At 40.9% G+C, this 24074-nt stretch overlaps 1 protein-coding gene across 1 annotated transcript in view; it reads left to right on the top strand.

Moving 5' to 3' along the window:
- Positions 1-24074, top strand: part of LOC140209840 (myelin transcription factor 1-like protein) — a 354336-nt gene that overhangs the window by 318797 nt on the left and 11465 nt on the right. The window contains exons 19-20 of the mRNA XM_072278399.1: positions 8081-8172; positions 19961-20064. Of these exons, the coding sequence (XP_072134500.1) occupies positions 8081-8172; positions 19961-20064 (196 nt within the window). The remainder of the gene's footprint in view (positions 1-8080; positions 8173-19960; positions 20065-24074) is intronic.

The raw sequence follows: 24074 nt of genomic DNA, 5'->3' as shown, positions 1-24074 counted from the left end.
GCCAAATAATAGACCAGGAATCAAAGCTGCGTATAAGCTTAAATCAGAACAGGATTTGAGGTTGTGGGTTTAATTCAACTAAAACATTTGGCAACGTTTGTTGTTCAGGTTAATGAAATGTTTCCCCACTTTGTACAAAGTTTGAATGAACAGTATAACTGGTGGTATTCGGATGGGTTGAAAAGAATTGGCTGTATGATTTAACGTATAGAAATTGTCAGCACGCTGGAACTGGGATCCAATCGCAGACCTAGTACTGTGCACACAGTGATATTAATTGAGTAACAAATCCCAAGCTGCAAACAAAGTCAGCATCAAAGTTCAGGCAGAGATCAAACCATCCAGAAAAATCCAAAAACCAGAATCGGGAAGAGTCAATATTCAGACAGACACAGTTCAGATACGAATGCTGGACAGGCTCAGGAAAGTTCACTGACACAATCTGGCAACAAACAGGTGAAAACACAGGACTGAAATACTCTGAGCAGTAAACAGAGAGGCAGATGATGGGTGGAGCACAATGAGACACAGGTGGCAGCAGTACAGGTACTAATGAGAAACAGCTGAGAGATGGAGTACTCAGTAATACAGGGGCTAGGGTAGAGCAGGAGCGTGGACAGGAGCACATGGCAATACAAAACCACAGACTGACATCTAGGGGGAAACACACAAGAAGACAGAGTTCAACTGGAGGTACTGACAGAAACACAGAAACATAGAAAATCTACAACACAATACAGGCCCTTCAGCCCACAATGCTGTGCCGAACATGTACTTAATTAGAAATTACCTAAGGTTACAAATAGCCCTCTATTGTTCTAAGCTCCATGTACCTATCCAGGAGTATCTTAAAAGACCCTATCGTATCTGTCTCCACCACCTTCGCCAGCAGCCCATTCCACGCACTCACCACTCTCTGTGTAAAAACATACCCTGACATCTCCTCTGTACCTACTTCCAAGCACTTAAAACTGTGCCCCCTCGTGCTAGCCATTTCAGTCCTGGGAAAAAGTCTCTGACTATCCACACGATCAATGCCTCTCATCATCTTATACGCCACTATCGCGTCACCTCTCATCCTCCGTCACTCCAAGGAGAAAAGACCGAGTTCACTCAACCTATTCTCATAAGGCATGCTCCCCAATCCAGGCAACATCCTTGTAAATTTCCTCTGAACCCTTTCTATAGTTCCCATATCTTTCCTGTAGTGTGGTGACTAGAACTGAGCATATTACTCCAAGTGGGGTCTGACCAGGGTCCTATATAGCTGTAACATTACATTTCGGCTCTTAAACTCAATCCCACAGTTGATGAAGGCCAATGCACCGTATGCCTTCTTAACCACAGAGTCAACCTGTGCAGCAGCTTTAAGTGTCCTATGTACTCGGACCCCAAGATCCCTCTGATCCTCCACACTGCCAGGAGTCTTACCATTAATACTATATTCTGCCATCATATTTGACCTACCAAAATGAACCACCTCACACTTATGTGGGCTGACCTCCATCTGCCACTTGTCAGTCCATTTTTTCATCTTGTTGATGTCCCACCGTAACCTCTGACAGCCCTCCATACTATCCACAACACCCACAAACTTTGTGTCATCAGCAAATTTACTAACCCATCCTTCCATTTTCTCATCCAGGTCATTTATAAAAATCACGAAGGGGGTCCCAGAACAGATCCCTGAGACACACCACTGTTCACTGACCTCCATGCAGAATATGATCTGTCTGCAACCACTCTTTGCCTTCTGTGAGCAAGCCAATTCTGGACCACAAAGCATGGTCCCCTTGGATCCCATGCCTCCTTACTTTCTCAATAAGCTTTGCATGGGGTACCTTATCAAATGCCTTGTTGAATTCCATATACACTACATCTACTACTCTACCTTCATCAATGTATTTAGTCACATCCTCAAAAAATTCAATCAGGCTTGTAAGGCACGACTTGCCTTTGACAAAGCCATGCTGACTATTCCTAATCATATTATGCCTCTCCAAATATTCATAAATCCTGCCTCTCAAGATCTTTTCTATCAACTTACCAACCACTAAAGTAAGACTCACTGGTCTATAACTTCATGGGCTATCTCTACTCCCTTTCTTGAATAAGGGAACAACATCTGCAACCCTCCAATCCTCCGGAACCTCTCCCATCCCCATTGATGATGAAAAGATCATCGCCAGAGGCTCAGCAATCTCCTCCGTCACCTCCCACAGTTGCCTGGGGTACATCTCATCCAGTCCCGGAGATTTATCCAACTTGATGCTCTCCAAAAGTTCCAACACATCCTCTTTGTTAATGTTTATATGTTCGAGCTTTACAATCCACTGTAAGTCATCCTTACAACCACCAAGATCCTTTCCTTTTCGTAGTGAATACTGAATCAATATATTCATTAAGCACCTCAGCTATCTCCTCTGGTTACATAGACACTTTTCCACTGTCACACTTGATTGGTCGTATTCTCTCACGTCCTATCTTCTTGCTTTTCACATACTCGTAGAGTGCCTTGGGGTTTTCCTTAATCCTGCTCACTAAGGCCTTCTCATGGCCGCTTCTGACTTTCCTAATTTCATTCTTAAGCTCTTTCCTGCTAGCCTTATAATCTTCTAGATCTCTATCATTTCCTAGTTTTTGAACCTTTTGTAAGCTTTTCTTTTCTTCTTGACTAGGTTTTCAACTGCCTTTGTACACCATTGTTCCTGTACCTAACCGTCCTTTCTCTATCTCATTGGAACGTATCTATGCAGAATGCCAGCAAATATCCCCTGAACATTTGCTACATTTCTGCCGTACTTTTCCCTGAGGACATCTGTTCCCAATTCTTTGCTTCCAAGTTCCTGCCTGATAGCTTCATATTTCCCCTTCCTCCAATTAAACGCTTTCTTAACTTGTCTGTTCCTGTCTCTCTCCAATGCTATGGTAAAGGAGATAGAATTGTGATCACTATCTCCAAAATGCTCTCCCACTGAGAGACCGGACACCTGATACCAATACCAGATCAAGTACAGCCTCTCCTCTTGTAGGCTTATATACATATTGTGTAAGGATACCTTCCTGAACACACCTAACAATCTTCACCCCATCTAAACCCCTTGCTCTGGGGAGATGCCAATCAATATTTGGGAAATTAAAATCTCCCACCACAACAACCCTGTTATTATTACACCTTTCCAGAATCTGTCTCCCTATCTGCTCCTCGATGTCCCTGTTACTATTGAGTGGTCTATAAAAAACACCAGTAAAGTTATTTACCCCTTCCTGTTTCTAACTTCCACCCACAGAAATTCCATAGACAATCCCTCCATGACCTCTTCCTTTTCTGCAGCCGTGACAGTATCTCTGATCAGCAGTGCCACACCCCCACCTCTTTTGCCTCCCTCCCTATCCTTTCTAAACCATCTATAGCCTGGCACTCATTCCTGCCCCTGAACCATCCAAACCTCTGTAATGGCCACAACGTCATAGCTCCAGGTACTGATCCATGCTCTAAGCTCATCCACTTTGTTCATGATGTTTCTTGCATTAAAATAGACACATCTCAAACCATCGGTCTGAGCGGATCCCTTCTCTCTCACCTGACTATCCTCCCTCTCACACTGCCTACAAGCTTTCTCTATTTGTGAGCCAACTGCACCTTCCCCTGTCTCTTTAATTTGGTTCCCACCCCCCAGCAATTCTAGTTTAAATTCTCCTAATAGCCTTAGCAAACCCCCTGCCAGGATATTGGTCCCCCTGGGATTCAAGTGCAACCCGTCCTTTTTGTATAGGTCACGCCTGCCCCAAAAGAGGTCCCAATGATCCAGAAATCTGAATCCCTGCCCCCTACTCTAATCCCTCAGCCACACATTTATCCTCCACCTCACTCTGTTCCTATACTCACTGTTGCGTGGCACAGCCAGTAATCCCGAGATTACTACCTTTGCAGTCCTGCTTCTCAACTTCCTTCCTAACTCCCTGTAGTCTGTTTTCAGGACCTCCTCCCTTTTCCTTCCTATGTCGTTGGTACCAATATGTACCATGACCTCTGGCTGTTCTTCTTCCCACTTCAGGATTTCGTGGACGTGATTAGAAACATCCTGGACCCTGGCACCTGGGAGGCAAACTACCATCTGTGTTTCTTTCCTGCATCCACATAATCGACTGTCTGACCCCCTAACTATAGAACCCCTATCACTGCTGCCTTCTTCCTTTCCCTACCCTTCTGAGACACAGGGCCAGATTCTGTGCCAGAGGTGCAGCCACTGTTGCTTCCCCCAGGTAGACCGTCTCCCCCAACAGTACTCAAACAGGAGTACTTATTGTTAAGGGCGAGAGCCACAGGGTACTCTCTAGTATCTGCCTCTTGCCCTTCCCTCTCCTGACTGTTACCCACTTATCTGTCTCCCAAGGTCCTGGTGTGACTACTTGCCTATAGCTGCTCTCGATCACCTCCTCACTTTCCCTGACCAGATGAAGGTCATCGTGCTGCAGCTCCAGTTCCCTAACCTGGTCCCTAAGGAGCTGCAAGTCGATGAACCTGGCGCAGATGTGGCTTTCTGGGAGGCTGGGAGTCTCCCAGACTTCCCACATCTGACATTCAGTACAGAACACTGGCATCGCAGACATACTTCCTGTTTCTATTCTTCACAGATAACCTACCTGGCCTCAACCCGTTATTACCAAAGCCCCATTGAACCAAAGTTCTCCTACTCTGTCTCCCTCTACTCCTGTGACTCTTTGCACCAGTCTAACTCGCTGACGTCCACGCGTTTGCTCAGTCGTCCGTCTTATGTAGTTAGTGGTTTAAAACTGCAGTGGTAAAACATTTACACAGCCAGGAATTCAAATGGACAATTTTCATTATAATCTTGGACATAGAACTCTTTAATATTGATAATAAATTCAGTAGATCTGAAATTCTCAAAAATGAGAAAGCTTTAATATTGATTGAAGTATTTGCAGGTGACAGAGTATTATGAGGTGTTATTGATAGTGAAGAAGATTATCATAGCTTACTAGTGGATCTTGTTCAGTTAGGGGAGTGATCTGAGGAGTGGCATATAGATTTCAATATGCATGAATATGAGGTGATACATTTTGGAAACCAGCATAGAACTTGTAATAGGTCGGGCGGAAGAGAGTGCCATGGAACAGGAGAACAGGTGCATACTTCATTGTAAATGGCATCGCAGGTAGACAGGCTGGTGAAGAAGGTGCTTAGCATACTGGCCTTCATCGGTCAGCGTGCTGAGTATAAGAGTTGGGACATTATGTTGCAGTTATATAAACCGTTAGTAAGGCCACACTTAGAATACTGTGTACAGTTTTGGTCACGCTGCCATAGGAATGATATACTTAAATTGGAAAGTGTGAGAGAATATTGCCAGGACTAGAGGACCTGAGTAATAGGGAGAAGTGAGCAAGTCTAGGTCTTTATTCCTTGGAATATAGGACAATGAGGGCGAGCTTATGGAAATGTTTAAGTTCAAGTTCAAGTTTATTTGCCATTCAACCATACATGAACACCCATGAATATAGCCAAACAAAACAGTGTTACTCCTGGGCCACGGTGTAAAACACAGTACCAACAGTCATACACAGCACCAGGTGCATATAGCACATTTAGGATAGCAAGCACACATAAGATATCTTAAAATACCAGTCACACTGAAAAAAGTATAGTCCAAGACTCGGAGTCCATGAATGTTGCAGCACTCTGCAGTCGAACACAAAATGGCTTGTCTTCTATCGAGTGAACACTAGGGGCCAGCGATGACTCCAGCTTGTGAACTGTGCTACACCGCCCCAGCACTCCAGTGGAGCGTACCAACTCCAAAGCCTCTCTCCAGGTGACACCGCAGCCTGAGGCCTAGTCCTTGCTACGACTGAGGCTACACAGCTCTCCTGCCATCTGTTCCTGCCATCCACCAATAAATCAGTGAATCAGACTTGTGGCGTTCCACATTCTAATGTCCAGCGGGGTCATGCGATCACAAGAAAAGCAACTCGTTAGACCACACACCGCCTTTGCACACCAAATCCTCCGACACCTCTCTGATGCAGGCATCAGCATGAGTCACACCAAGTCCAGTTCCTCTGGTTTCTCTGCCAATGAGTAACTTACTGATGGGGTAGATCTACGGTACTTTAAGTTCTCAATGTCCAGCAGGGTCTTGTGATTGTAAAAAATACATTTATAAAATGACCCTATGGTTAGCCCCATAGAAGCCACTGCAGCTGAGTGCGCCGCCATCTTACCATGGTTAATGTAAAATTATGAGAAGCATAGATAACGTGGTAAAAGTCTTTTCCTCATTTTATGACAGGCCAAAATGATGAGCGTATGGTTAGGGTGAGGGGGAAAGATTTAGAGGGGACCTGAGAGGCAACTTTTTCATGCAGAGGGCGGTGAGTATATTGCCTAAACTGCCAGAGGTGGTTGAAGAAAGTGCGATAGTATAATTGAAGAAGCAATTGGAAAGGAGCATGGAGTGGTGGGGCTCAGAGGGATACAGATCAAACACAGGGAACTGGGACTAGCTAGGTGTGCATTGTGTGGTCAGCGTGGATTGTTGGTCCGAATTGCCTCTGCCTGTGCTGTGTTGCTCTGAGACTCTATGACTCTAAATGGTCTTTCAAAATCAGTTCTCATTTTGAGGTGTACAGCCATGCAAAACATTTCAGAGCATGAATTTCACAACACCATAGAAATTGTTTGTTTTCCACAGAAGTTAGCCTTAGCAATTGGAAACATGTTAGCTATTACTTAGCTGGAGCTTGACAACTTGTTGTGCCCTCTTGGATTTATTCTGGCATTCCTGAAGGCAGCCATACTCGTTGAAAGAGAGGTAAAGAAGGTGCATGGCATGCTTGCCTTTATTAGACTATGCACTGAGTTCAAGAATCAGGAAGTTATCTTGCAGCATTATAAAACTCTGCTTCGGCCTCATCTGGAGTACAGCATTCATATAAGGTTGTCCCATTGTAGGAAGGGTGCGGAGGTTATGGAAAAGGCACAAAAGAAGTTTACTAGATGCTGCCTGGTCATGTGCTGTACAGAGACAGTGGATAAGCTATGCTTGTTTTTCTGAAGTGCCATGGACTAGGGAGAGATCAGATAGAAGTTTATAAGATTACGAAAAGCATAGACAGTTGGTATTTTTTTCCAAGGGCCATAATATTTAATGCTAGGAAGCATGTAATTTAGGCTGAGAGGTGCAAAGTTCAAAGGCAATGAGCAGGGCAAGTTTCTTTCAATAGAGAGTCTTGGGTGCCTGGAGTGTGCCTCGAGAAGTAGTGGAGGAGGCAGGTACCAAAGAGGTATTTAACATGTTCATAGATCGGCACATGGAGATACAGAGAATGGGGGGGGGTTTGGTATGAACCATAAATAGACAGAAGCGATAAGATGTCATTTGCTTAACTTGTTCACCATAACATCATTGGCTGAAGAGCCTGTTCCTGTGTTGTAATGTTCGGTGTTCTATTCTCTGTTGTTAAGCTTAAAATATTTTTGCCCAGAAAGTAGATTTGATTATAAACTGGGAATGGGAAGAGCACAAGGACCTTGGAAATGGTAGACTATGGGACAAACTATATACAACCTCAATCAATTTGGTTTAAAAATTTGGAAATATACCTTAGGAAGATAAACAAAGTTAAACAATAGTAGGTACCTTCAATATCAAAGCAAATACAGAATAAAAACACAAATAGGGAAAGAACAAAGAGAGAAAATGAGAAATCAAAGGGATATCTCTCAAAGAAATAGAATTTTAAAAAAAGACAAGTTAAATTTGAAGCTTACAAAACCTGCAAAATAATTCTTGGAGGAAGGAAAATTTTAATTTATAGGGACAAGAAAGTTGGTGAAGAAAAATAACTTTTTATATTGCCAAAGCTAACAAGGTGCAAAAGTATTTCAAATGGTTGTGCTCACCTTTGAAAACTTGATTATATTGAAGTACTCTTTGCAAAATGAGCACAAGTGTTTGACGGAATGAAAATGTTCACTTCATTCTATACTTCTGCCTCATTGTTGCAATTATATTCATTGAATTTGTCTCATTCTCCTCCACTTCTATGTGTCCAGCCTGTCAGGATGTCCAAGAGCTACTTCTGCCATGAAGAAGGCAAGGTTGTCGGGAGAGGAAATGTTGACGATAAAGCAACGAGCCAGTAATGGTAAACAGATTTCATGTACTTTAAAGAAACCTCCAAAGTATAATTTAAAGTGAAATTGCCACTTGCTTGTAAAGATTTGTCCAAAAAAATTGTCTTTACTGCACTCTAAGTCCTACTTTAGTTTGTTCTTCCAAAATGTAACATGTAATAGTTTTTTCATTTGAAAAAAATTCCATTTGCCATTCCTCAATCCATTACCCAGCCAATCAAGATACCAATGCAATTTTTCATACTCTTCTACATTGTCTTAGGTGCCATGTATTTTAGTGTCATTTGCAAATTTATTAACTTTTCATTATATATTTTCATCCAAATTGTAACTATAGATAACAAAAAGCAATGATCTGAGCACTGATCTCTGAGGTACACTACTAGTCACAGACCTCCAGTCCGAGAAGCAACACCTTCTTTTTCCTACCATCCAGCCAATTTTTGATCCAATTTGGTAATTCACCTTGGACACCATGTAACCCAATCTTTCAGAGGAGTCGAACATCATACCATCGTAGCATATTTGTCATAAGCTGTTCTGAAATCCATGTAGCCATATATACTGCACCTGCCCTCTACTTGTCAACCTTCCTCGCAATTTAACAACAATGGATGATCTTAATAATCAGATTCTGCCTCCCTGCCATGTAATGTAATTACAGAAAATGCATCACAATTGTTACTTCTGAAATCCACCCATAGTTGTAGGAAATGGAACACAAAGCTAATGTGTTAGCAAACAAAATATCCTAAGCTTGAACAAAATGGCTCCAATGAACATTGCCATATATGTAATAAGAAGGAAATCTATGCGTTTGTTTTTCTATTATGTTTTCATCTCAGATTAGACTGCAAAAGTATACTCCTCAGATTTCTGTTGGTTAGAGTCATAACTTGTTTCTGTTCAAATGGCATTCTAAACCAAGTACTATTTCAAATAAGTGAGAAATCTGTAGTTCCTTATCACAAAGTACATTTCAACGTTTTTCATAGTAATATGTTTTGAAGTTTCTATTGCATTGACTTTTTGAAAGTAAAATTAATAGAGTGAGTGGCCACTATATGCCAATATGTGGCTATATGTCAATTTTGCAACATTAGCAAAAATCAGTATTGACCCATTGCCATGGTTTATTTATACAAACAATAACAAATGGAAGTACAAATCACTTCAGTTTTCTGCACGGTGAATTTGTTTACTAAACTTCTTTTAGACTTACTGGCAGAAGCATAGCAAACCAAGGTTTCATATTCATTTCCTATTCATCACATGGCCTTACAGACACTTATCCGGCCAAGTGATTGTCAAGGTTATGACAGAGCTATGGAGAATAGGAAATTGCCGTAAATTAAACAGACCAGAAAATCAGAATAGCCTGTGTTTTATTGATTTTTTTGGAGACTGATTCCTAGATCGTGAATGCTGGTTCTGCAGTAGTTGGTGACTGGAGTTGGAGTTTAAAATCACCAGCATATATAGTTTTCATTGAAAATTATTCCTTTTTTCTATTAGTTCTGGCTTTCCTTATATCTGCAATGATGTGATACCCAAACATTGAGAAGTAAAGCGCGCCTTTCAGCTGTTCATTGCTCACCTGCATAAAATGCTCCAGAATCAACATAGGGCATGGACTGTGTAAAAATCAATGGCCTTTAAGTAAAGAGAGTAGAAAACATTAATGGAAAATACAAGGAAAGGAAAGAGAGGTGCAATGTAATAATTATTAGGCCGGCTTATACTTGTCAGGCTTTTTTTAATATCATTTTAGCTGTATCAAATCTATTACATAGATAATGGAAATCAAAAAACCGCAGATTCTGTAATGTGAATAAAAGCAGAAAATTATGGAAACACTCAGGAGAATGAGCAGCATCTGTAGAAAGGGGAAAATAGTCCATGTTTCACATCCAGGACCTTTCTTCAGAACCAAGAAAGAGAGAAAAAGCATTAGTTTTCAGGATTGGTGAATACAGGGCAATATCTTTGGGAGGGTGAGACCAATTACATTGATAAACAAATGTGACTTGTGGCTCTAATATTAAGGGAGCCTGCAGTCTAAATCTCCCTGATCCTTAGCACTCAGGAGTGCTACTGTTCTGTGTAGGCTTCTACTCACAGATTAACAACAGGGAAATGTTGTCAGCCCCCATGAAAAGTTGATGTACAGATTTTATGGAAACAAAACATCCATTTGAATCAACTTGTACGCCTGCACACATATCCAATTGGTTTCATTGGACTTTCCTGATATTAGCATCTGAGGAAGATTTTAGCATGGTTTCAGCCTTATTAGATATTTAAGTAATCAAAGCAACATATTTGATTATATGTTATGTTTAAGCACCTGAATCATTTATTCTACTGAAGTCAGCTAAGGTATTTTAAATAATTTCTATTTGCTAATATTTTATTTGAATGTGATTTGGGGAAGTTACCATGATGTTACATGTTTCCCCTGTTAAACAGAATATTGGCAAATTGTAATGGCTTTCATCAAACATCTGGAGTAAATTATCATTGTAATTATTTTATGAAGCTTCCTTGCATAGAATGAGTTAATAAATTTATAAGTGATTTGCATGTAGAATGTTAATTATAATGTTTTGCGATTGGCATTGGTTGTAAAATGTGGCATTCAGGATTTTGTTCAATTTAATTTATTATCTTATTTTCAAAATTTTCATGCATATTTTCCTGGTAGTAGTAATGTAGTTGAAATCTCCATTCTAACATCTTTAAGTGCTACGCAGTAGATAGCTGCCAGGAAGTAGGCAAGGTGCTCTGGGTAATTATTCAGATTTGTCTTCCAAATTTCTGAATCTGTCTCAAAAAGTTTCTCTCATTCACTCACTAAAATATCGGAGGGCAGTTTCTTTAAACCACAGTAGCTCATGTATAAAGGATTTTGCATTACACCAGGCAGCACTTCTCTACTGTATATAGGCTGTTAATTTCTCCTCAGTTACATTATGTAACTATAATTATTGGATATGATAATGCTGACAGTTGGTCAGTTATCAGGTTAGAAATTCAGACACCTAGGCTAACAATGCAGAGAACCAAGTTCATATCTCAGCACAGAAGCTGTGGAACTGAAATTCATCTTATAATTTAGAGAAAAAATGTGCCAACCCTTCGTATTAATTACTGTACATCCGTGCAAAACAACGAGATTGTCATAAAAATCAAAGAGGTCCTGTAGTGTACTTCAGAGGAGGAAATCTGCTGTTCTTATGTGATGTGGCCCTCATGTGACTCCAGACCTACCACATGTAATTTACTTTTAACTTCCCATGGTTGTAGTCCGCAAACCAATCAATCATACAAGTTTCATGAAGCAAAGAAAGTATAAAACTTCATGGACGCCCTTCAATAACCAAGACACCAAATTCATTAGTGATCTTGCAAAGCCCTCCTAACAAACATCATATTCTTCCATGTTGATCAGCACCTGGAAGAAACACTTAAGTTAGCAAGGGCACGCTCCAGGTGGCGAACCTCAATATCCATACTGCCACAGATCATGCTGGATGAGTCCCAACAGATATAGCTGCCAGGACACTTCATGTCACTGTGGAAATTTAGTGAGGCAATTCCTGAAGCGAGTCACCTTTGCACACCAATGCAGTTTCCCTATTAGGGCTTCACTGGATTACATTGTTCTTGCTGCATCACTCACCTTAGAGGTATACACAATGCAGGGGAACTGAGTCTAAGTTTTCTCAGCACTCCAAGGCTGATTAGGTCTTCCCAACTCAATGCTGGATTGGAATCCAATTCAGGTGAGTGCCTCACCTACCTTACATTTCGGTCCTAAGCACCACACCCCTCCACCCCTGACACTGCCATCACTCCCCCATCTCAATCCTGAACCAGAGAGGCTCAGGCCTGACCATCTGATCCTTCCAATTATCTGACCTCCATGATCACACTCTGCCCTTTGATTCCCACTCCTCCTCTGCTTCCGTCATGGCCACCCTCCCTAACCCTTAGGTAATCATTCTGCTCCCCCCAAACCTCAAATGCTCATCAGCATGATTTTAGACTCCTTCTTCATGGGCAGATATGGAAGGGGGCAATACTTCCCAGCGTGGTCATTCTGTTTGATAGAAAAGCCTTTTCCCTTCTTTCATGTATCCTGAAGCAGAATACAGTCTTGATCCTTGTTTTGCCTGTCCTCCCGTCTCCCAACACAAGCTACCATCCTTCCATTCCCAAAACTCTCCACATACTCTGACCACACCACAAAGTAATGTTTGTGGGACGGAGGAGCTGACCATTCCCTAGCTACAACCGCCTGCCACTCACCTAGATAGTCGAAATTGGCCTCAATTCCATCTCGTAGTGGATCCACAATTGAAAATGATACAGACATCACGTTACAATATCAGTCTGGAGCTATTTATGTCCACTAGTATCTGCTCAATATATTTTATCATTTTGTAATACTTTCTGCTGTGATATTTTAAGTTTCTTGTTGGGAGACACTTTTGATATCTAACTGGTCATTTTTATACTTTGATCTCATAGAGCTATTCGCATCCACCGTAACTCAAAAGTATTAAGTACTAAGTATTAACTCAACTGTATCATTTGGAACCAAACATCCAAATGTTCTCCTCAATATTAGAATCATGAGTGTTGTGCCGTGATTCTCTTTTATCAGTCTGACTCCAAACTAATTTGCTTCTTCACCCAGTGTTTCAAACAGTGCTGCACAATGTAGGCTGTTTTGAACTCCGGATTGTGCATGGATTTGATTGAGCATTGCCTATCTCTTCACTGACTGAAGCACTTTCTTGTAGCCGGTGCAGTCCCATGAAATGATGAAAAATCATGCACATTCTGCACAGCCAAAGATGTCGCAGTCGTGGGAGGTCCCAAAGATCCCTGCACATGGCTAAACAGGGTTGCAACTGGCCTCTTCCCATCCAATGCCCAGCACATTTCTCAAAGTAATGCAATACCCTAACAAACATTAAATGTTAAAAAAAAATGCCAAGGCAGATATTTAGGATTTGGAGTAATTGTTTATGCTGCAGAAAAAACCACTGCAGAATGGAGGATATGTGCATTCAGCAGGCACAGGGACCTCTAATAATTGCTCACATGGGAAATAATCACTGATGTAGATTCATTGGAGACTCATCTCTTTCCATGTTGTCATTCTGTGTGAGCCTCTATTGTGGGAATTTCAATAACAGCTCGATTACATAGGTAAGAATGACTCCTGATGGATTGTTCCACAAAGTGCAGGCTTCTGTAGATTTTTTTCTTACTTGTTATTTTTATATCATAGCATAGATGGATGAAAATCATCCTTTCTACTGTTGTTGTTCTTCAGGTAATAGAATTTCTGAAACTCCCTGAACTGTTGAATTAGTTTCAATCGCCAGGTTATTCAGAAGTGGAGAATTTATGGAAAGACTTCAACAGTACACAGAATTAAAAATAAATACATGATATAGCTGAGCAACGGGGATTCATATAAACATAACATATTTAACATACTAATCAACAAAATTAATTGAACCTGCATTTTATTTAAGTTAGTCATTCTAAAATCCATACATTTTCTTGGGTAGCATTGGACAATAACATGCTGAAATGCTGTAATTTTTAAAGAGAAAATCATCATTTTCATTAATCATCCTTCTCAGATATGTTCTATTCTCCATCTGCAGCATCTACGTTAATGGTTTCTGCCAGTACTGTTTAACTCCTGACCTTTCAGTAATGCACAAACACAATACAAAGCCAAATCCTTTAGTCTTGCTTGTGCAGAGATTAAGCTTTACAGCAACATTCCAAAGAAACTCTGACAATGAAGGAGAATTTACATTTGGGGAAATCAAGGAAGCAAAACAAATACCTGCCCTCATAATTCTACCACTGACGACGTGAAACATTACTCTCACAGAATTTTATCTCCTCTCAACAGTTGAATAGCAAAGCATACACTTCATTACCCGATTAGACAATTCTTGATTCAATCTTTACTTGCCTCCATTTTTTTAGGCTAATAAATAAAACGAATCAAAACAAACGTAGAAGTGTGTCTTACATCTATAAAAAATTCCCAATGATTTTTATCTTCAGTTGTTGAAGAGTGTTTGGGAAATTAATTTGTAATTTGTGGAGATTTCTGAATGGTTAGCAAACTCAGTTTGGTATGGAACAAATACAATGATGCCAAAAAGTGCCTAATTGGAAAGGTGCCCAAGGAGATGCGGCTAATCGTGAGAGTGAATGAGAGTGTCATTTGAGGATAGGGAAAATGAAGAAAAATGCTGATAAAGAGGCAATTTATCCAGAGATAAGTATCCAGGCAGCACCTGCAAGACAAGCTGCTAAGTGCAGAGAGTTAATCTTTTCCCTCAGTTCAGTGTTTGAATAGTATAGCAGTACAACATCCTGTGTGGCTTGTTGGATGTTTGAACACACAGAAAATACCACAATGTGAATTTAATGCAAGTAAATGATATCTCTACAGTCAGATTTACTTCCTGATAGATAATAGTTCAGGGTTATGCTTTTGCCAAAAGAAGCTGGCATAATTACTTCCAGAGCATCTGCTTTAAGGCCATCTGTCTCAAGAAACAGTTGCATATTGGCAAGAATGCCATTGATTTTTGGCTTTTTTGTACAGATAGGAATACTCCCTCTCCTAGATCATACACCTATTCCATGCCAACTGGAATACAAGGAGACATCTCACAGCCAAACAATCTCCCTCTTCCTGCACAAGAGCTTTTCATGCCAGCTCTGAAAGCCTGCCCCTGTGTCTGAACCTATGGCTTTTCACAACAGACATAGCCAATCACTAGTTCTTTGCAAGAAGGGCTGTACAGGTGCCAAGTCTGCAGTTCACACAGCACAGGCACACTTTGAATCACCCTGCACACATTTATGTTTAAATTTTTTAAATTACTGTGCATCAACAGAAGCTAATACTAGAAAACCACTAGAAAAAGTTAGCACTTTTTTTCTGGGTTTCTAGGGAGCCTCTAAATTTTATAGATACCTTTAAGACCCAACTTGATTCCACTCATGCTATTCCAGCTCAATGCCCAATATCTTTGTCTAGGGCAGCAACAGAAGCCTGCCTCTAAATGCAGAAATCCTCAGAGCCTCCTTACATTGTCTCACAATGCTTCCAAATTTGTGATATGCAGATTCAGTAGGAAGTCAGTCAGTCCATACAACCTTCTGAAAATTTCGGTACAAATTAATGAAATAGTCTGAAATTTCCCTATTTTAAAACTTATCAGTTGTCACAACTTGACAGCATATGGAACTTGATATTTAAGGATATAAAAAGAAACTTTTTTGAGAAGGAACTGGATTAAAAATGATAAACACAAGAGATTCTGCTGATGCTGCAAATCTTGAGTGACACACAAAATGCTAGAGTAATTCAACAAATCAGGTAGCACCAATGGAGTGGAATAAACATCTTCTCTGCACCTCACCTGCCAACCTTCTCTTCTCCTCACCTGTCCATCATGTAACTTTGGTGTCATTCCTCCTTCCCCTATCAGTCCTGAATTCCAGCTAATGGCATCAGGTCCAGATGATCTTTGTTCTTGCACCATTTATTTTAATCAATTTTCAGGATTTGGGCATCAAAGGCAAGGCAATTACCATTGAGGAGATAGTGGTGAGCTGTGCTCTTGAACCACTGCAGTCCTTCAGATGATGGTACCCATTGAACAGGCAATTCCGGGATTTAGACCTAGCTATCATGAAGGACTGGTAATATACTTCCAAGTCAAGATGGTGTCTGACTTGGATCGGAGCCAACAGCTGGTGGCTTATCATGCACTTACTTGCCTTTGACCTGTTTTGCAGTCAAGGCTGTGAGTTTTGGAGGTGTTGCCTGAATAACCTGAGTGAATAAGGTGACTGCATACTGCTATTAGGGCTGCAACTAAAGAATCACCTTGTGTTTTAATGCTTCCAGAACTGCCATATAACCACAGTTTATGGGTCACTTCTTGCTTCTGTGCTTCTCTATTGAAAGGGCCAGATATAGTGGATGTTTCCTATAGTGGGGAAGTCTAGGACCAGAGGGTACAGCCTCAGAAGTATTGAAACACATAATCTGTCAGAGATCAGATGGTAATGAAGTTGATCTCTCCCTCTGTCCTGGGCACAGGATTGGCAGTGCTTGTACCTTGCCTCCCACCCATTAGAATCTGTACAGTGGCTCCATGCTTTCATAAGACCACGAGACATAGGATCAGAATTAGGCCATTCAGCCCATCAAGTCTGCTCCACCATTCCGTCATGGATAATTTATTATCCCTCTCAACCCCATTCTCCTGTATTCACCCGTAACCTTTGATGCCCTGATCAATCAAGGACCTATCAAACACTGCCTTAAATGACCCAGTCACTTGGCCTGCACAGCCATATGTGGCAATGAATTCCAATGATTCACCACACTGTAGCTGAGATATTTTTTCTCATCTCTCTTCTAAATGGATGTCCTTCTATTCTGAGTCTGTACCCTTTGGTTCTCGACTCTCCTGCTATAAGAAATATCCACTCTATTTAGCCCTTTCAATATTTGATATGTTTCAATGTGACCCCCATCATTCTTCTAAACTCTAGTGAGTACAGGGCCAGATCCATCAAAAGCTACTCATATGTTAACCCTTTCATTCCTGGGATTAGTCTTGTGAATCTCCTTGTGGACCCTCTCTAATGCCAGCGCATCTTTTCTTCGATAAGGGGCCCAAAACTGCTCACAATGCTCCAAGTGTCGAATGACCAATCTCCTATAAAGCCTTGGCATTACATCCTTGCATTTGTATTCTAGTCCTCTGGAAATGAATCCTAACATTGCATTTGCCTCCCTTACTACTGACTCATGCAAGTTAACCTTTAGCGAATCTTGCAAGTCCCTTTGCAACTCTGATTTTAGTATTTTCTCCCCATTTATAAAATAGTCCATGCCTTTATTCTTTCTACCAAAGTGCATGACCATATACTTCCCTACATTATATTCCATCTGCCACGTCTTTGTCCATTCTCCAAACCTGCAGACACCCTGCTTTCTTAACACTTCCTGTCACTCCACATATCTCTGTATCATCCACAAACTTGGTCACAAAGACATCAATTCCTTCAACCAAGTTATTAACATTTAGCAGAAAATGAAGCAGTGTCTCAACACCAACCCCTTTGGAACACCATTAGTCACTGGCAGCCAACCAGAAATGGTTCCCCTTTATTCCCACACTTTGCTTCCTGCCAGTCAGCCAATCTTCTAACCATACTAATATCTTTCCTGTAATACCATAGGCTATTATCTTGTTAGGCAGCTTCATGTGTGGCACCTTGTCAATGGCCTTCTGAAGATACAAATAAACAATATCCGCTGACTCTCCTTTGCCTATTCTGCCTGTTATTTCCTCAAAGAAATCCAACAGATTTGTCAGGCAAGTTTTCCCCTTTAGGAAAGAAACCATGTCTATTTTATCATGTGCTCCAAGTACCCTGAAACCTCATCCTAAATAATAGATGAGGGGGTGAAGATGACAATCCAGATGGAGTGTGGTGGATTAACTTTAATTGGAACAGTAAATGCAGATTAGCTTTATTTTTTAAAAATCAGTACATTTAATTCTTTTTTAATTTTTGAACAGGTATGCTGGTTTGGATTCCTTTGAAGGGAGCGGCCTCTCAGAGAAAAGCAGTAGCAGCAGCAGTAACCAAGTTTGTGGCATAAGAGTTAGCACTGATGGGGAGAGGATAGTCTAGATGAGCAGTCGTGGTGGGGGTTTCTCAGTGCAGGGAATTGACAGGCCCTTCTGTGGCTGAGAATGCAGTCCAGAATGGTATATTGCTTCCCTGTTCCCGGTTAGGGATGTTTAAATTTGGTACAGAACATTCAGAACAGGGAGAAAGAACTGCCCAAGGTCACAGTACATATCCGTACCAACAAAAATTTTGGAAATTCTGCAGAACCTCTCATGTCATAAACTCCCTGAGGTGGAGCAGGAAGGAAGGTGTAGGCACTTGGTTCATTGGGATCTATTCTGGGAGTAACACTTCAAAGTAACCAATACCCTTGAAGAAAGGTTTGCTAATGCTACTAGAGAGGATTTAAACTACATTGACTGGAGAGCGAGAACACTAATAATGCAACAGAGTGGGGTGGGAGGGAGCACTGAGACTGAATTAAATGCAGAGGATAAATCAGTCAAGGCCACTGGGCTGAGTAGACAGGGAAAGTTTAGAAAGCACGGGAGAGTTGGCAAGCTCATTTGCATTTAGTTTAATGCAAGGAGTCTCGAGGGTAAATCAGATGAACAGAGCACTTGGAATGATGATACCAGGTGAAGAAAGGGCAGAATTGACAGTTTAATGTTACAGATATAGACATTTCATACATTGCAGAGAAGAATGCAAAAGATGAGAACGAGTTAAAATATTGATTAGATAGAGCATTATGGCAGTAGTTAGAGTGGAAATCCTGGAGGGATTATCTAATAGTGGGGAGAGATGGGCCTGTGTGATATTGGGCAAAATCCACTTCTCTATGCAGCTTTTTATGTTTCTGCACATTTGAATTACTATACCAGATCATGATGCATCTAATCAGGTCACTTTTATCAACAGATCTATAAAGCACTGATTATCAAGCTTTTTTTGTGCCATGGATCAATACCATTAAGAAAGGGGTTCGTGGACCTCAGGCTGGAAACCTCTGCTATAGAAGTTTGTTAGAGTATTCTGTGACAAGCCAAACTCCTTAAATACTGGCACACTTTCCTTGTGACTGCACCTATGCTCAGTGGTCACTTTACTGGGTTCCTCCCATACCTAATAAAGTGGGCATTGAGTGTATACTCATGGTCTTCTGCTGCTGTAGCCCACCTCTTCAAGGTTTGACATGTTGAGCATTCAGATATGCTCTTCTGCATACCACTTCTGGAACACATGGTTATTTGAGTTACTGTTGCCTTCCTGTCAACTTGAGCCAAGATGGTCATCCTTCATTAAGAAAGTGTTTTCGCCCACAGACCTGATGCTGATAGGATGTTTTTTGGATTTCTTTGCACCATTCTCCGTAGATTCTAGAGACTACTGTGTGTGGAAATCCCAGGAGATCCACGGTTTCTGTGATACTCAAGCCACCCTGTCTGGCAACGACAATTATTCCACGGTCAAAGTCACTTAGATCATATTTTTCCCCCATTCTGATGTTTGGTCAACTGAATCACTTGACCATGTCTGCATGCTTTTATGCATTTACTTGCCACCACGTGATTGGCTGATTCGATCTTTGCATTAATGTACAGGTGTACAGATTTACCTGATTAAGTGGCCACTGAGTGCATGTGCAGGTCCCATAGATTTACAGAACCTACTGAGCATTTGGATTAAAGCGTATATGATACACTGTGAGTGATACGCAGTGAAAACTGCATTGCAAAATTGCGATGAATATGCTTTGTTCTCATTCCCAGATGTTTTGTTCTGCAATTTAACCTTGTTTGTACTTGGATCTTACAAATATTTTAACACGTACTAAATATGGGTTACAAATCATGTGACAGGATTAAGAGGATTTAAGACTGTAAATATTTTAGTTAAATTTATATTTACATTAGCATTCGTGAGTTTAAATATTGTGAAGAGACTATAGAAGAGACAGTGTTAATATTTTTAGTTGTGTAGAAAATATACCTATGAAACTTCAAGTGTAAATATCCTGGTGAGTAAAATTTAAATTCTGAAGTGTTCAACAACTATTTGTGATTTTTAATATAATCTTTTCCCTAGGGATAGAAAATGATGAAGAAATCAAACAGCTGGATGAAGAAATTAAAGAATTAAATGAATCTAATTCCCAGGTCGAAGCAGATATGATCAAGCTTAGAACCCAGGTAGCAATGTTTTAAAAAAATCTTTATATTTAGTGCATGTCAAAGAGTTTTGCCCTGTTAGCAAAAGGCATTGTTTAAATCAGAAATAAGTAAAAGTCACCTAACGTGGAATCAGATAACATCCAATAGAGTGCTTGCTTGTTCCCTCCATTGTGAACATATCCCTCTCTCTCCAACCCACAAACCAAGTGTGGGCAAATTCTGGCAATTTCTTCTGACCGCAACTCATGAATGTATTTAACTGGTGGTAACCAGTGCTCCCACTCAGCAAATGTGGATTTAAATAGACTGCAGGTCATGTCCTAATCTTTACATACGGAGTCATTCAGTACATTGTAGCAATCACTGTTACTTTTGTCAGGAGCTGGTGATGTGAAACAGTAACCACAGAGAGTGATTTGTAACCAACAACCACTGAATTGTGTGATAAGCAAAAACCTGGGGACCAGGACAGATCTGTTCCTGTTCAATAAACCTTCCAAGGTTTGGGAAATGTAAGCAGGAGCATTAGGTTTCTTAAAACTTGGCTGAAATCTATTTATTAAAAATGCTCAAATATTTTAAAAGAGCAATCTTAATGTACTTTTTGCAATGATTTATTGTGTTGAATTGATATGGCATCAAGTCCAAGAAGGGAGAGTTCAGCCTTGTCATAGAGTCATAGTGAAATACAGTACGGAACCAGGCACTTCAGTCCATCTAGTCCATGCTGAAACCACTTACACTGCCTACTCCCATCAACTTGCACCTGGACCACAGCCCTCCATACACCTGCTATCCAAGTACCTATCCAAACTTCAATTAAACTTTGAAATTGAGCTTGTATGCACCACTTGTGCTGGCAGCTTATTCCACACTCTTATGACCCTCTGAGTGAAGAAGTTTCCACTCACGTTCCCCTTAAACTTCTCACCTTTCATTCTTAACACATGGCCTCTGGTTGTAGTGTCATCAACCTCAGTGGAAAAAGCCTGCTGCCACTTACCCTAACTATACCCCTCATTTTTGTATACCTCTATCAAATCTCCTCTCCATATTCTAGGTTCTAAATAGTACAGTCCTAACCTATTCAATCTTTCCTTATAAATTAGGTCCTCCAGACCTGGCAACATCCTTGTAAATTTTCTCTGTACTCTTTCAACCTTGTTTACATCTCTCCTGTAGGCAGGTGATGAGAACAGCACACAATACTCCAAATTAGGCCTCACCAATGTCTTATACAACTTCAACATAACATCCTAACTCCTGTACTCGGTACATTGATTTATGAAGGTCAATGTGCCAAAAGTTTTCTTTATGACCCTATCTACCTGTGATGCCACTTTCAACAAATTATGTACCTATATTCCCGGATCCTTTTTTTCTACCACAATTCTCAGTGCCCTACTGTTCACTGTGTAAGACCTACCCTGGTTTGTCCTACCAGAGTGCAAAACCTCACACTTGTCTGCATTAAATTCCATCCACATTTTTTCCAGCTGATGCAGATCCCTCTGCAAGCAATGATTACCTTCCTCACTGTCCACTACACCCCCAATCTTGGTGTCATCGACAAATGTGCTAATCCAGTTAATCACACTATCATCCAGATCATTGATATAGACGGCAAACAGTAAAGAAGGGTAAAGCATCAATCACTGTAAGACACCACTAGTTACATGCCTTCAGTCAGAGAAGCAATCCTTGACTACCACTCCTTGGTTTCTCCCACAAAGTCAATATATCATCCAGTTTACTACCTCATCCTGAATGCTGAGCGACTAAACCTTCTTGATCACTCTTCCATATGGAACCTTGTCAAATGCCTTGGAAAAGTTCATGTAGACAACATCCACTGCCTTGCCTTCATCTACCTTCCTGGCAATTTCCTCAAAAAACTTAATAAGGTTGGTTAGACATGACCTGCCATGCATGAAACCCTGCGGATTATCCTTAATCAGTCCATGTCTTTCTATATACATACATATTTTATAAACACACAGTTCCTTAGAATACCTTCCAAAAACTTTCCCACAACTGATGTCAGACACACCGGCATATAATTTCCTGGTTTCTGTTTAGAGCCTTTTTAAAGCAGTAGAACAACATTGGCGGTAATACCCTGCAGTCCTCTGTAACCCTCCTGTTGCTAAGGATGTTTTAAATATCTTTGCTAGGCCCTGCAATTTCTGCACTTGTCTCCTGTAGGGACCGTGGGAACACCTTGTCAGGCTCTGGGGATTTATCCACCCTGATTTGCCTCAGGGTAGCAAACACCTCTTCCTATGTAGTCTGTAAAGGATCCATGAAGTTGATGCCACTTTGTCTTACTTCTGTAGACTCTGACTCTGTATCCACCTCCTGAGCAAACTGAGCTGTAAGAGTTCCCTAGGATCTCCCTCATCTGCTTTGGCTCCACATGTGGACTGCCATTCTGGTCTTCCAGAGGATCGATTTTGTCCTTGCAATCCTTTTGCTCTTAACATACCTGTGAATCCCTTAGGATTCTCCTTCAACTTGTCTGCTAGAGCAACTTCATGCCTTCTTCAAGCCTTCCTGATTTATTTCTTGAGTGTTCTCTTGCATTTCTTACACCCCATAAGTATCTCAATTGTTCCTACTGCCTATATCTGCTATGCACCTCCTTTTGTCTCTTAACTCAGGCCTCAATATATCTTGAAAATCAGTTCCCTACACTTGCTATCTTTACCTTTTATTTTGACGGGCACATACAAGATTTGTACTCTCAAATTTTCACTTTTGAAGGCCTCCCAATTTCAAGCACACCTTTGCCAGAAAAAAAACCTGTCCCAATCCACATTTGCCAGATCTTTTCTATTACCATCAAAATTGGCCTTTCCCCAATTTAGTACCTCAGCCTGTCTTTTATATATTTACTACGAAACTAATGACATTGTGGTCACTGGATGTAAAGTGTTCCACTATGCAAACTTCTGTCACCTTCATTGTCTCATTCCTTAATAGCAGATCTTGTATTGCATGCTCTCTCTTTGAGATTTCTATGTACCTGATGAAAGAAACATTTCTGAACACATTTGACAAACTCTGTCTCATTTATTCCTTTTACAGTATGGGATTCCCAGTCAATATGTGGAAAATTAAAACCACCTGTTATAACAACCTTATGCTTCTTGCAACAGTTCGCAATCTGTTGACAAATGTGTTCCTCTAAATCCCTTCGACCATTGGATGGTCTGTAATATAGCCCTATTAACGTCGTCACACCATTCTTATTTCTCAGTTCCACCCATAACACCTCACTAGTTGAGTTCTCCAGTCTGTCCTGACAGAGCATTGCCATGACATTTTCCCTGACCAGTAACACCACAACGCTTCCTTGAATCCCTCCCACTTTGTCACGTCTAAAACAACAGAACCCTGGAATACTGGACTGCCAGTCCTGCACCTCCTGCAACCAAGTCTCACTAATAGCTACAACATCATAATTCCAGGTGTTAATCTATGCCCTGAGGTCATCCACCTTTCCTACGATACTTTTTGCATTGAAGCTCAGGATACTAATAGCACCATGCTCAACCTTTTGATTCTTGACTTTGACTAAGGTCTTACCAACACCTGCCTCCACAATCTCTCCACTAACCGTTCTGGCATTCTGGTTCCCATCCCCCTGCAATTATAGTTTAAATCCCACCATGCAGCATGAATAAACCTCCCCTTTAGGAAATTATTCCCCCTCCAGTTCAGGTGCAAACTGTCCATTCTGTACAGGTCCCACCTTCCTTGGAAGAGAACACAATGATCCGAAAATCTTATGCCAATCATCCTACACTAACTCCTTAGCCATATGTTAAACTGTATAATCTTCCTAATTCTGGCCCTACGAGCACGTAGATCCTGAGATCACAACATTGAATGTCCTGTCCTTTAACTTAGCACCTAACTCCCTGAACTCCCTATGTTGAACCAAATCATTCGTTCTATCCATGTCATTGGTATCTTTCAAGGACATCGACCTCTGGTTGTTCACCATCTCAACTAAGATTGCTGAA

Source organism: Mobula birostris, chromosome 2 (genome assembly GCF_030028105.1).
Source record: "Mobula birostris isolate sMobBir1 chromosome 2, sMobBir1.hap1, whole genome shotgun sequence".
NCBI lineage: Eukaryota > Metazoa > Chordata > Chondrichthyes > Myliobatiformes > Myliobatidae > Mobula > Mobula birostris.
This window is presented reverse-complemented; position numbering and strand designations above follow the sequence as displayed.